The 15,453-nt window shown below is 43.2% G+C and overlaps 1 protein-coding gene across 1 annotated transcript in view; it reads left to right on the top strand.

The window, feature by feature from the left end:
* The first annotated feature begins 376 nt into the window (after positions 1–376).
* The window catches only part of AMACR (alpha-methylacyl-CoA racemase), a 33,057-nt gene continuing 17,980 nt past the window's right edge, over positions 377–15,453 (top strand). Inside the window, exons 1-3 of the mRNA XM_050943824.1 lie at positions 377–660; positions 10,347–10,490; positions 12,188–12,348. Of these exons, the coding sequence (XP_050799781.1) occupies positions 411–660; positions 10,347–10,490; positions 12,188–12,348 (555 nt within the window). The 5' untranslated portion in view covers positions 377–410. The remainder of the gene's footprint in view (positions 661–10,346; positions 10,491–12,187; positions 12,349–15,453) is intronic.

The raw sequence follows: 15,453 nt of genomic DNA, 5'->3' as shown, positions 1-15,453 counted from the left end.
CAAAATACATAAAATACCACGGGGGGGAGGAACCACGGAAGCAGCTTCAATAGAAAGGGGCCTTGATCCCCAGAGCCCTGTACCTCCCATTCTGTGTGCTGCTGCTCCCCCTTCTGCTGAGTGTCCCCATTTCCCCCATCCCTGTGCTGCTTGTCCCTATTCCCCCCCATCCCTGTGCTGTGTCCCCATTCCCACCCCTCCCCCATCCCTTGCTGAGTGTCCCCATTCCCACCCCCTGCTCAGGGCTCCCTTCCCCCGTCCCTGGCTGGGGGAGGGGCCCACGCGGGCGCCGGACGGGGCCGTTGCCCGCCGGGCTGCTGGCCGGAGGGGGCCGGGCTGTGCAGCGCCGCGCCGCGGCTGCAGCTCGATGTTTCGGCGGTCGGCAGGGGGCCGCGGAGCGAGGCGCCGCCATGGCCCTGGGCGGGGTGCGGGTGCTGGAGCTGGCGGGCCTGGCGCCCTCCCCGCTCTGCGGTATGATCCTGGCCGACTTCGGGGCGCAGGTGGTGCGGGTGGATCGCTGCCCCCGCTCGGCCATGAACACCGACGTGCAGGGCCGGGGCAAGCGCTCCCTGGCGATCGACCTGAAGCGGGGCCCCGGGGCGGCGGCGCTGAGGAGGCTCTGCCTGCGGGCAGACGTGCTCGTGGAGCCCTTCCGCCACGGTGAGACCTGGGCCCGGGCGCCGCAGGCTCTGAGGGGAGGGCGCCTGGGTGCAGGGCTTGGGGGGAGGGGTATGGGTGCTGCTGGGGGGGGGACCTGGGTGCAGGGTTTGGGTGCTGTTGGGGGAGGGCACCTGGGTGCAGGGCTTGGGGGGAGGGGTATGGGTGCCACTGATGGGAGGATCCGTGGGTGCAGGGCTTGGGGGGAGGGATATGGGTGCTGTTGGGGGAGGGCGCTTGGGTGCAGGGCTTGGGGGAGGGGTACGGGTGCCACTGATGGGAGGATCCGTGGGGGCAGGGTTTGGGGGGAGGGGTACGGGTGCCACTGATGGGAGGATCCGTGGGTGCAGGGTTTGGGGGGAGGAGTATGGGTGCCACTGATGGGAGGATCCGTGGGTGCAGGGTTTGGGGGGAGGGGTATGGGTGCCACTGATGGGAGGATCCGTGGGTGCAGGGTTTGGGGGCAGGGGTACGGGTGCCGCTGGTGAGAGGGGTACTGCTAACTGGAGAGTACTAGGATGCAAAGCTTGGCTGTGTCTGGTGGATCAGAGATGGGGGTGCTGTGCCAGGGAAGAGATTCTGGGGGTGCTCTGTAGGAGAGAAGAGGCAGAATGGGGGCTTGGTGCTGGGGTAAAGTTGGGGAAGGTGCTGCTATAGAAGAGGAAAGACAGGTGAATAGAAGGTAGTAGTCAGATAGGGTTGCCTCACTTGGGAGATCAGATCTGCTGTCAGGGAATGACAGCTCTCACCTGGCTGGATGCAAAATAGTGTGGATGGTGCAAATGCCATGGGGCAAACCCAGATTTATGGGACACAGCAACCCACAGAAGAGAGTTTAAGGTTAAAGTTTCCTATCCAAACAATGGCCCATTAAGCCTCAAACAGCAATTGTCCAGGAGCCTGTGGATGACCCCAGTGGATGTATTGTGGCATGCTTCCGCCTTGACCCTGCAAAGACATGCTTACACTTTTCAATGGCTTAAACACTTGTACTCCCAGTGTATACAGTTTATCAAGCGTGTAAGGCTTTGTATGTCTGGGGCATTCGTTTTTAATAGGGAGATGCTATTCCTGTGGAGACAACTGGTCCAGCATGCTCGGTTCTTTCCTAAGCCCTTGATCCACAGATATGGCAAGTTTTAGCAGTAGTCTCAGCTTCAAGATGCATATCACATGCTGACGCCTATTGTTCCCTTAGGGCTGCAATTTAGTATTAAAGATTAAGGATTCACTGAAGTATTCATGTGTTGTGTTCTGGCCATACCAGATTTAGGACTAAAGGATCACTATATCATTTTAAACATCAATTATTGTAAATAAGCACATTTATCTGTGTTACTAGTAACACTTGTGAGCATTAAAACTGGGAACTTCATAATACTAGTGTGCTTTTTCTCTATGTATTCCTGGGTTTTGATGTGTTGTGTGTGTTTTTCCCCCTCATAGACTGTACAATAGAAATCAATAAATCCAATTTCATTTTAATTTGCAATTTCACATTTTCTGTGTTGAAATATTTGGGTTTCTGTGGGATTGTTTGGTTAAAAGTGATAAATTCAATTGGAATCTTACAGTTAATATAATGGAAATTTCTATTGCTCTTTGGTTTTGTAAAAACTTTGTTATAAAATTTGAATATGGGTAAAGTATGAGTTGAGACTAGTGTCTCATTAAGGGTAAAATTCCATCTTCCTTGTAATTCTGTAGCTAGATAATGCATCCCATGGAGCTGATACTGAAATAGGCTCAGCACTGGCTTGGATTTTCAGGCGTAGAAGCCAGTCATAGGATTTGGGCCCAAGTGATACGGGGAGATTTTAAATAGCACAAAGAGCAGTTAGGCATCCAAATCCCATTGGCTTTCAGTTAGTTTCTTTGTGAAATCTGCTGGAGTTGGGCTTTTGAAAATCTCTGACATGGTAAGGGCAAGCAAATAAATGTTGTGCCTTGTCTAGTAAATTTTCACAACATCTTTGTGAGTCTGTATTATAACTTCGGTGGTAGTAATGGGGTCTATAAATAGGGTATGTTTTGACTTCATAGTAGGTCTCCATGTTGAAAGTACTTAACCAATTTTAGCTCTGTCAGTGTTAACTCAGGATTGTAATTTCCAGATTAAGATTCGGAAACTTTGATCCTTCGACAGCATTTGTGCAGATGCAAAGCTTCATCAATATGATTTCGTGTGAGTGGATCCAATTTCTAGTTATAATATACAGTCATGGAACCGTAACATTTCATTTTTGCAGGAAGGGGGTGGGTTTCTTTTTGTCTGTTTAGGAATTTGTGCTTATTCAATGGAGTTCACCTTTCAGGTCAGGTGGAAATTTGCACACTCCGGTGGATCAAAGCAAGTTCGATATAACGCGGTTTCCCCTATAACGTGGTAAGATTTTTTGGCTCCCGAGGACAGCGTTATATCGAGGTAGAGATGTATTATTAAATACATATATACATACCAGCAAATCTCTCTGCTTCTCTGCCTAGCCATTATCAGTTGACACTTTCCAGTCAGTGTCATGCTAGAATTGGGTCTTCAAGGAGGTGAAGGATGATAGGGTTGTGATTTTATAGATTACAAGTAATTTGGGAAATTTCCATTCATAAAATGTGATGGGGAAGAAGGTATGAAAGCAATTCTAAGAATTAAGAACCGAGTATTTCTCCTTTTCCCTCCATATCAGATCATGTTGCTCTGCAGTGTCAGCACTGTTTATCAGACATAGTTCTGACCAAAGTTTAGCTGTAATTTGCTAAACACAGATGAAAGTCCATTTTACAAATTATACACAGCTTGAACTTTTCATCTGGAAAAAACAAACACACAAAAACAAGACACTTTTTGAGGGGGGAGGGGGGTGCTAAAAGGAGGAAAAATTTTCAAAATGTGAATGTACACAGTTTTTCATCCCTGTGTATTAAAACTGACCAAACCAACATTTATTTAATTTTGCAAAAGTTTTTTGAGCTTGAACCTACAGAAGAAATTTTTTTTTGTACAGTTTCTGCAAATCATTTGCTAAGTGTATAATTGCCCCAGTTTTCTCTTGATTTATGATAGATAAAAAGTAATAGTAGTAGATGGCTAGGCTAGTGTAAGGATAAAATGGAGTGTCTTATGCCAAAACTGAAGGAAAGAGGGGAATTATATTGGGCAGGTAAGCAAGGAAAATGTCATTGAGCTATATTCTGGTAAGAGACTGAAGCAGTCCTGAGAAAGTTGTCCAGAGGTTCAGCCTTGTAAAGACTGAGGAATATATTAGCAAAAAGTTAGCTTCTTTCTTTTTACTATGGTGTGTGACCTCCTGGAAGCTGTTTCTGTGATTCAGCTATGTTAAGAACATAAGAACGGCCATACTGGGTCAGACCAAAGGTCCATCCAGCCCAGTATCCTGTCTACCGACAGTGGCCAATGCCAGGTGCCCCAGAGGGAGTGAACCTAACAAGTAATGATCAAGTGATCTCTCTCCTGCCATCCATCTCTACCCTCTGACAAACAGGCTAGGGACACCATTCCTTACCCATCCTGGCTAATAGCCATTAATGGACTTAACCTCCGTGCATTTATCTAGGTCTCTTTTAAACCCTGTTATAGTCCTAGCCTTCACAACCTTCTCAGGCAAGGAGTTCCACTGGTTGACAGTGTGCTGTGTGAAGAAGAACTTTCTTTTATTTATTTTAAACCTGCTGCCCATTAATTTCATTTGGTGGCCTCTAGTTCTTATATTATGAGAACAAGTAAATAACTTTTCCTTATTCACTTTCTCCACACCACTCATGATTTTATATACCTCTATCTTTAGTTGCCCTTTTCTGAACTTTTTCTAATGCCAGTATATCTTTTTTGAGATGAGGAGACCGCATCTGTACGCAGTATTCAAGATGTGGGCGTACCATGGATTTATATAAAGGCAATAAGATATTCTCTATCCCTTTTTTAATGATTCTTAACATCCTGTTTGCTTTTTGACTGCCGCTGCACACAGCGTGGATGTCTTCAGAGAACTATCCACGACTCCAAGATCTCTTTCCTGATTAGTTGTAGCTAGATTAGCCCCCATCACATTGTTTGTATAGTTGGAGTTATTTTTTACAATGTGCATTACTTTACATTTATCCATATTAAATTTCATTTGCCATTTTGCTGCCCAATCACTTAGTTTTGTGAGATCTTTTTGAAGTTCTTCATAGTCTGCTTTGGTCTTAACTATCTTGAGTAGTTTAGTATCATCTGCAAACTTTGTCGCCTCACTGTTTACCCCTTTCTCCAGATCATTTATGAATAAGTTGAAGAGGATTGGTCCTAGGACTGACCCTTGGGGAACACACTAGTTACCCCTCTCCATTCTGAAAATTTACCTTTTATTTCTACCCTTTGTTCCCTGTCTTTTAAGCAGTTCTCAATCCATGAAAGGATCTTTCCTCTTATCCCATGACAACTTATTTTACATACGAGCCTTTGGTGAGAGACTTTGTCAAAGGCTGTCTGGAAATCTACTGTATATACTCGATCATAAGCTGATTCGTTTATAAGCCAACCCCCACAAGATGGATAAGCCAACCCGTAATTCAGGGGTCAGCAAACTTTGGCTCCCTGGCCACCAGGATAAGCCGCTGGCAAGCCGAGATGGTTTGTTTACCTCGCATCCACAGGAACGGAGGTAAACCTAAGTAAACAAAGTGTCCCGGTGCGCCAGCTGCTTACCGTGATGGGCCGGGACAGCAACTGGTGGGGAAAGTTTTTTGGGGGGAGAAGCTGGGCATCAGGGGAGTAACCCCTGTGACCACCCCCCACGTGACCCCAGCCCTTGCCCAGGGCCCCCCACACACTCCCCATCCCATCCCTTTCCACCTTATCGGGGGAGGACCAGAGCAGGATGTTTCTGGCATGGCTGGAGCTGCTCCGGCAGGCTGGGCAGCGTGGCTGCAGCCTGCTCCGGTGGGCTAAACTGGGTGGCTCGGCCACAGCATGTTCCAGTGGGCTGGCCTGGGTGGCATGGCTGCAGCGTGCTCCAGCAGGCTGGGTGGTACGGCCACAGCCTGCTCTGGGTGGCGGGGCCTAGCGGCACAGCTGCAGCTGCTTCGGAGGCTGAGGGGAGAGCAGTGTGGCCAGAAGTGGAGAGACTCTGGCCCCACCTCTTCCCTTCTGGCTCTGCTGGCTGTGCTGCCTCTTCTTGCTCTTTCTGTTGCAGGGAGGGACTGTGTCCCACCTCTCCCTCCCTATACCTGTTCATAAGCCGACCCCCTTCTCTGGTGCTTCCCTTTTTTACTAAAAAAATTCAGCTTATGAACAAGTATATACGGTAAGTACACTATGTCCACTGGATCCCCCTTGTCCACATGTTTGTTGACCCCTTCAAAGAACTCTAATAGATTAGTAAGACATGATTTCCCTTTACAGAAACCATGTTGACTTTTGCCCAACAAGTTATGTTCTTCTATATGTCTGACAATTTTATTCTTTACTATTGTTTCAACTAATTTGCCCGGTACTGATGTTAGACTTACTGGTCTGTAATTGCCAGGATCACCTCTAGAGCCCTTTTTAAATATTGGCGTTACATTAGCTATCTTCCAGTCATTGGGTACAGAAGCTGATTTAAAGGACAGGTTACAAACCATAGTTAATAGTGCCGCAATTTCATATTTGAGTTCTTTCAGACCTCTTGGGTGAATACCATCTGGTTCCGGTGACTTGTTACTGTTAAGTTTATCATTTAATTCCAAAACCTCCTCTAGTGATACTTCAGTCTGTGACAATTCCTCAGATTTGTCATCTACAAAGGATGGCTCAGGTTTGGGAATCTCCCTAACATCCTCAGCCATGAAGACTGAAGCAAAGAATCCATTTAGTTTCTCCGCAATGACTTTATCGTCTTCAAGTGCTCCTTTTGTATCTCAATAGTCCAGGGGCCCTACAGGTTGTTTAGCAGGCTTCCTGCTTCTGATGTACTTAAAAAACATTTTGTTATTACCTTTTGAAATTTTGACTACCTGTTCTTCAAACTCCTTTTTGAAATTTCTTATTACATTTTTACACTTAATTTGGCAGTGTTTACGCGCCTTTCTATTTACCTCAAAAGGATTTGACTTCCACTTTTTAAAAGATGCCTTTTTATCTCTCATTGCTTCTTTTACATGGTTGTTAAGCCACAGTGGCTCTTTTTTAGATCTTTTCCTGTGTTTCTTAATTTGGGGTATACATTTAAGCTGAGAGGAAGCCACTAAGCCGATTACCTTTCTTGCAACCAGGAGGATTACCATAGGCACATGGAACGTGAGGACCATGTACAAGTCAGGAAAGACAGCGCAGGTTGCAGCAGAGATGAGGAGCAACAACCTGACCCTATTAGGCATTAGCGAGACAAGATGGACGCAAGCGGGGCAGAGACGACTGTTGACAGGAGAGCTGTTGCTGTATTCAGGACCTGAAGAGAGCAACGCACCCCACACACAGGGAGTAGGCTTCATGTTGTCCAAGCAAGCACAGAGAGCACTGGTTGGTTGGGAGGCACATGGTCCCAGGATCATCACAGCATCCTTCAGAACTAAAATTAAGAGGATTAAGATGAATGTTGTTCAGTGCTATGCTCCAATTAATGACAGCGAAGAGGAGGACAAAGATTACTTTTACAACAGACTCCTGAAAATATTAGAGATTCTTCCAGACAAAGACATCATCATCCTTATGGGAGACTTTAATGCCAAAATTGGACCTGACAGTACAGGATACGAACAAGTCATGGGGACCTACGCTCTGAGAGAGATGAGTGAGAATGGAGAGAGATGTGTGGATTTGTGTGCACTTAACCTGGTCATAGGAGGTAGCATCTTTCCTCACAAGCGGATCCGCAAGAGTACCTGGGTATCACCAGCAGGCATGACAGAAAATCAGATCGATCATGTCTGCATTAGCAAGAAGTTTAGAAGATCCTTGCAGGACGTTAGAGTTAGAAGAGGAGCAGACGTGGCGTCCGACCATCACTTAGTGGTGGCCAGATTGAAGCTGAAGCTGAAAAAGAACTGGATAGACGTGTCAGACAGAAGAGTGAAGTACAGCGTCAGCCTTCTGAAGGACCATAAGATCAAGGAAGATTTTGGACTGAGGCTGAAGAATAAGTTTTCAGTATTACAGAATCGGTCTGAGGAAGAGGAAGACAATGTACTAAACAGATGGCAGAAAGTGAGAGAGACACTTAGGTCAGTATGCCAGGAAGTGCTTGGAATTAAGAAACACCAGCAGAAAGAGTGGATCACAGCAGAGACCTTGATCAAGATAGAAGACACAAAGAAGAAGAAGGCAGTAGTCAACAACAGCAGGACTAGAGCAGCAAAGGCCAAAGCTCAAAAAGAGTATGCTGAAGCCCACAGAGCAGTGAAGAGGAATATCAGAAAGGACAAGAGAGAGTATGTGGATGAACTGGCAGCAGAAGCAGAGCAGGCAGCATACAGCGGTAGTATGAAACAGCTGTATGATATTACCAAGCGACTGTCTGGAAAGTTCAGCAAGCCAGAACGTCCCGTTAAAGACAAGCAGGGAAAGTCTATAACAGGAATAGAACAACAGATGAACAGATGGGCGGAGTACTTTGAGGAACTCCTGAACAGACCAGCACCACCAAATCCACCAGATATCAACTCAGCTAACGAGGACCTCCCAATTAATTGCGATAAACCAACCAGAGACGAGATCAGAAAAGCCATCACCATGATGAAGAATAGGAAGGCGGCTGGACCTGATGACATCCCAGCAGAGGCCCTGAAAGCAGACCTGGATGCTTCAGTGGAAATGCTGTACCCCCCCCCCCTTTGAGAAGATATGGGAAGAAGAAGTGATTGCGGTACACTGGAAAGAGGGATATCTCATCAAAATCCCCAAGAAAGGAGACCTTAACAACTGTGCCAATTATAGAGGAATCACAATCCTGTCGGTGCCAGGGAAGGTCTTCAACCGAATCCTCTTAGAGAGAATGAAGGATGCCGTCGATCCACAGCTACGAGATGAACAGGCAGGTTTCCAGCAGAACAGATCATCGACGGACCAGATAGCAACGCTTCGCATCATAGTCGAGCAGTCTATAGAGTGGAACTCCTCGTTGTACATCAGTTTAGTTGACTATGAGAAAGCGTTCGATAGCGTGGATCGAGAGACCCTTTGGAAGCTCCTTCGGCACTACGGCATCCCAGCGAAGGTGGTCAACCTGATCAAGAACTCATATGACGGTATACACTGTAGAGTGATCCATGGAGGGCAGCTTCCAGGTGCAAACTGGAGTCAGGCAAGGATGCTTGTTGTCACCACTTCTTTCTTCTTGTCATCGACTGGATTATGAAGAGATCCACCTACGAGTGTAGGAACGGAATCCAGTGGACGTTGTGGACCCAGCTTGATGACCTGGACTTTGCTGACAACCTTGCACTCCTTTCACACAGTAAACAGCAGATGCAAGAGAAGATCAACTTAGTGGCAGCCACGTCATCACAGGTTGGCCTCAACATTCACAAGGACAAGACCAAGATCCTTAGGATTAACTCCACTAGCAATGACCCAGTCACACTGAATGGAAGCCCCCTGGAAGAAGTGCAGTCCTTCACCTACCTAGGTAATATCATCGACCAGCAGGGTGGCACAGACGCAGACATCAAAGTAAGGATTGGTAAGGCAAGAGCAGCCTTCTTACAGCTCAAGAACATCTGGAGCTCTAGAGAGCTGTCTTTGGCAATAAAAATTTGACTCTTCAACTCCAATGTGAAATCAGTCCTACTGTATGGAGCTGAAACCTGGAGGACAACCAAAACAACCATCAGGAAGATCCAGACCTTCATAAATAGCTGCCTCAGAAGGATTCTCCAGATCCGCTGGCCAGACACCATCAGTAACATCCACCTCTTGGAGAGGACCTGTCCACTCCCAGCACAGGAAGAAATCAGAAGGAGAAGGTGGGGTTGGATAGGACATACACTACGCAAGCAGCCAGCTAACATCACCAAACAGGCACTGCGATGGAACCCCCAAGGCAAGCGGAAAAGAGGCCGTCCAAGAAACACCTGGTGATGTGACCTTCAGGCTGATAGCAAAAAAAATGGGCTATACCTGGAACCAGTTAGAACGAATGGCCCAGGATAGAGGACTCTGGAGATCTGTTATTGGTGGCCCATACCCCAATTGGGGTGACGGGCATGAGTGAGTGAGTGTGATTTAAGTTGAGCCTCTATTATGGTGTTTTTGAAAAGTGTCCATGCAACTTGCAGGGATTTCACTCTAGTCACTGTTCTTTTTAATTTCTGTTTAACTAACCCCCTCATTTTTGCATGGTTCCCCTTTCTGAAATTAAATGCCACAGCATGTTCAGTGGTCCACAGGTAAGGAAATTGGTCAGAATGGTCCTGAGGGGTCTGAAATTGGGGAGAAACAAAGTGCATTTAAACTGCTTTCACACTACATTTATATTTGGTGCATTCAACATATAAAATAAATTTAGTACAATTTGTAAAATATTGGCAGTTCATGTTTTAATAAGGCTATTGTACTTGAGGCTTTTTTAACTTAATCAGCATGTTAACTGTAATTCAAGTTCATAATGACTAAATACATTTTACAGTTTTTTATTTCAAATCAAGTTTGTTTTGAATCTAGATTAAAAGCAAAAGTTTGGACTGGGATTAAACATTTTATTTTACTGTTAAAGGTGTCATGGAAAAACTTGGTCTTGGTCCAAAGGTCCTTCTACAGGAAAATCCAAAACTTATCTATGCTAGACTTACTGGATTTGGCCAGTCAGGAAGATATGCAAAGTCTGCAGGTCATGACATCAATTATTTGGCTTTGTCAGGTAAGATGTAAAAATTCCTATTAGATTAACTTAATTTTTGCTTTAATTAAGAATTGTATTAGCAGGTACTTTGTGTACATGGCTTAAATTACCCAAGTGTTGTCTTCTTCAGGTAAAAAGAGTATAAAAGAAGAAAAAACTAGATAAAAGTTTTTTCTTTTAAAAAAAAATAAATATAATTTCCATTATAGTCTTTAGTTTTATCTTTTCATTTTGGGCCTGATCCTCTAGCTTTTACTGACCTGGGCAATCCTTGCATGGTTAGGCCCATGAAACTACAAATCAGTAGGTTTACTTATGTGAGACTGGATTATTGAAGTAAGTGAAAGCTGCAGGATCCAGACCCTTTGTGAGCTCTCTCTTGTCTGAGTGCTGTACATATCCTTATGTTGAATGCCAGCCCAGAGGAAAGTAGCTAACAAAGTGATGTTATTGACTTCAGTACTGCTGGACCGTGGAACGAAGTCCACACTGCCTGCTAAAATAATTTTCTTCTTCCTAAATCCAGTTTAATCAGTACCATTTTGTGTGGTTCTTGGCAGCTATTACTGTAACTTGGACAGTCTATTGCAAGAAGAATACCTCAGCTAGGAACACTTGTATTTTTACACACTTTTTTTTTTTGGGGGGGGGAGTGGGGAAGTCCTTTGAATTAGAAAATGTAAACTATGCTTTTGCACCAATTAACTCTTTTTTCAACAAATCAAGATTTATCAGAGTTTATTGGCAAAAATATCAGACAAGTATATGGAATGTTTACAGATCTAGGAATATGCTTCTTATGTAACCCTGAGTTAGTATTTCTCAAACTGCTTTTGCCAGAACATCCCAAAGTAAATGATAATCCTAGTTTTTGGCAAACTGTGTATTTTCTAAAATAAAACCAGTCTACCGGAAATCTCACAGGCATGCCAGATAGATTAGTTCTGCCAAGTTTAAGGCAAATTAGACAAGGCATTTGGGAGATGTGACTGCTCAGAAAATGAGGTGATCTCATGTTTTGGAAATTTTCCTTATGGTTTTTGGTTTGCTGTAGCCCCAAAATGACTTGTCCTGGAAAGTCCAGATTAGATTTAATATGTTCACCTACTGGTGCTTATGACGCCAATTGGACTGTTGAATGGCCGATTTTAGTTATTGGAAAGCTTTCTGTGTGCATCCTAAGCTCGGTGGAGTTCTTAACACCATGTGTCAGCTAGTGTGCACTTTAGAAAACACACATTGGCGTGTGAGTTAACTGAACGGTACATCAGTGCCAGGTAGTGTTTTAGGATGCATTGAATTTGTATGCTGCATAGGAGGAATGTGGCTCTGCTGCAGGGCTGATAAACTCTACGTTTCCCCATTGGCAGGAGGAGGGGAAAGAGAGTGCTTATGGGGGAAACTAGAGAGTGATATGAAGGTAAGTGGGCTGTTTAGCGGAGCAAAGAGGGCTAGCAATCTAGAAGCCCCCACCCAAATAAAAACAATGGCCAGATCCTTGGCTCTGCTTCAGCCCTTTTTTGTCACTCGTGCAGTGTAAAGGGACCATAATGTTGTCTTAAACCGCTAGCTGAGGATTCTCTTGGCGTGTAGGGGATTCCATAGTTATTTTGGTTAAGGTACATAAATTGAAGAAACTTAAGTTTTCATTTTTCTAACATTAATGTTCATACACTTTATGATTAAATTTCAGTGTTTTTTGCACTCTTTTTCAGGTGTGCTGTCGAAACTTGGTAGAAAAGATGAAAATCCTTATGCACCAGTAAATCTTCTGGCTGATTTTGCTGGTGGAGGTGTCATGTGTGCAATGGGTATAATTATGGCCCTGTATGAACGTACAAAATCTGGCAAAGGGCAGGTTGTTGATGCAAGTATGGTAAGTTTTTAAAATCATTTTTAGTTTTTTGTTTTTTTAACTCTACAAAAGGGAAAAAGGATGAAGTTGTTGGTAAGGCATAGCACTGGGAGTTAGGGAAATGAAAAGATAAGCCACCTAATGGGATAGCTTTACTCCTTCACCCACAGGCAAATATCTTATCACACCTAGCCACTGCCCTAACTCCTTTACGCCACCAAAAATGGACAACAACCTTACCTCTGCCCCCTATGAATGCCAGTGTCTGACACACCCTTTAACAAACTACCTCCTCTCAATGCGATTATTTGAAGATGTTTGACGTGTTGGAAGATGATATACGATGAGAAGATTTTATGCCTCACATGCACTCAAAATGATGCATAATGGCAAAAAATGACCCTTAATCTTTAAAATTACTTTTTAAAAAGTCTGCTTGTTGCACCAAATCTATCTCAGTTTTATCTATCTGCCATTTTTTGTTTAGATAGACAATTTCTTTTGAAAATATATCAGTTAACAAAATCAAAAAATGGGTCAGACTGCCATGGATGAATTTCAACAACAGATCAGTTTCAAACACTATTTTAAAAAAATTTATGAAAAGAAATCAAACAGAATCTACATAGAAAATTCAGAGGACTTAAAAATGAACACTGAAATTGCTTACTGAAACGAGAGAAAAAACAAAAATATATATCCCACTTTAAACCCTTTACAGAATATAACCTTAGCCATGGAGCTACAATTGGTCCCTCCATAATAGTGTTTTCAAATTAATTTTTTCCTTTTTTAAAAAGGAACACAGTACAATTTATGTTTAATACTTGACATTTGGACATTTCATTATGTTCCGTTCACTTGAACAGACATTACATAGGAAAGTGCTGATGGAACACATACATCATCATCATCATCATCAGCAAAGACAGTTAAATAATAAGCTGCAAAGAATCCTGTGGCACCTTATAGACTAACAGACGTTTTGGAGCATGAGCTTTCGTGGGTGAATACCCACTTCGACAGATGCATGGGTGAATACCCATTTCATCGGATGCATCATGCCTCCGACGAAGTGGGTATTCACTCACGAAAGCTCATGCTCCAAAACGTCTGTCTATAAGGTGCCACAGGATTCTTTGTTGCTTTTACAGATCCAGACTAACATGGCTACCCCTCTGATACTTAAATAATAAGCTGAGACAGATGAGTCTGGTTCCACTTCCAACTCTGACTCATGGAAAGAGATTTTTCTTTTTTAAACCTATCTAATACCACAACCTATCAATATTTGAACTGTCACTTCATTTTAATCTGCTTTTGTTTAATGGGCACATTACTTATGTTCTTATACAGACGTTTGCATCACATTCAGAACTCTTTCAAGTGGTGGGATTTTCTTAAGGAGGAAAAGAGGAATTAGTTTTTTAACCTCCTCCCATGTCCCCACAATGACTTTTCATAGCGTTTCAGTCTTTCATAGATTAGTTTGCCTTTGTCATGTCTATGCCAAAAGGGAGTCTTGTTTTCAAATTCCTGCCAAGCGGCCTTTTTCAAAAGTCATTTAACAATTTTCACACTGTCCTCTACAAAACCATTGGATTGAGAATACCTGGGGTTTGAAGTTATGTACTTAAACCCATACCCTCAAGCAAATGTTTTAAATTCATGTCCATGAAAGTGCTGACCATTATCAGGGATTCCATGCCTGCACAATATGGATTTTATGCACATTAAAATATATTCTGATGTACTAGTTTCTAATATAACAATCTCTAGTTAATGAGAATAATAATCTAAAATCAAAACATAGTCTTTAGCTACATATGTAAATAAATCCAAACTAATTTTAGACCATGCCCATAACTGTTCATTGTTTATCAACATAGGTTCTTTTCTCTGTTTAGGTTGGTATTTTTGACATGTTTAATACAATTTTTATTTTTTTTATTCATTTACAAATGAATATCTCATTATAGCCAATAAAGTTTCTCTCTGGCTCTGCATTTACGTTTACCCATTCCCATCTGTCCTTCATGTATTTTTGTGAGCTTGTTATCTTTTTATAGCTTGGGCACTACTATTCTGTTTCCTGTAAACAATATGCTATCAGTAACAGACAGCTCTGCTTTGAACTGAAAGTATGGACTTGGTATGTAATGTCCTGGCCACCATGTGGAAATCGCTTTAATTACCTCTGTAAAGACTCATCATTAGCTCTAGCCTCAGCAAATTTATTCCACTTTCTGAGACAAGAAAATTCTTTTTTTTTAATCAGGTTTACATGTACTATGCCTGACTCCACCTCTCTTTCTACTACAGTTTTGTCAAATGTTCTGGACAATGTGTCCACTACCACCAACTTCTTTTTCTGGTGTATATACAATTGTTAAATCATACAATTGGAGCTGGAAAAACTGTGGGAGAAATGTCAACTAACCCCTTCTTTGCAATTGATATCAGAGGTTTATTGTCTGTTTCTGAAGCAACTGGTCTTCCATAAATGAACACATGGAATATTTTACAACCGTGCATTAGGGCTAAAGTTTCTTTTCTGTTTGGGCATAGTGGCTTTCTTCTTCTGTAAGAGCCCTGGATGCATTTACCACTAGTCTTCAATGCTAGTCATATTTTTGTAGTCATATTGCCCCTATGCCTTCTTTGGAGGCATCAGTGGACAAGCTGGTCAGTCTGCTGTGGTCACAATACAGTGGAGTCACATCATAGGTGCATTTAACTTACGCAATTTTAACTATACACGCTCGGCAAAAGAAAACAAAAAAAGAGAAAAATAACAATTTAAATACTATACCTGTAGTGCGGATGATTCTGCCTGCCATTTCACTCAGTCAGCATTTGACTATATGCGATTTTTGCCTTATGCACTGACTTCAGAACCTAACCTCCCCCCCCCCCCCGCATAAGATGCGACTCCCCTGTACCTTAGCACAGAGGATTTCTGAATCAATTGTTTCAGGTTGCCAAACATTTTGTCTAGTTTAGCGTCCCTTGTCCATTGACTATTCTTTTGCGTGAGTACATGGAAGTTGCTGGTTTGTGTAGCCAAATTAGGTGTAAATTTACCAACAAAATTAACAATTCCTATGAATCCCTGTACTTTCTTTT

The sequence above is a fragment of the Gopherus flavomarginatus genome, chromosome 3, assembly GCF_025201925.1.
Source record: "Gopherus flavomarginatus isolate rGopFla2 chromosome 3, rGopFla2.mat.asm, whole genome shotgun sequence".
In the NCBI taxonomy this organism is placed as follows: domain Eukaryota; kingdom Metazoa; phylum Chordata; order Testudines; family Testudinidae; genus Gopherus; species Gopherus flavomarginatus.
Note: the sequence above shows the minus strand (reverse complement) of the source record. Positions and strands in the feature narration are given on the sequence as shown.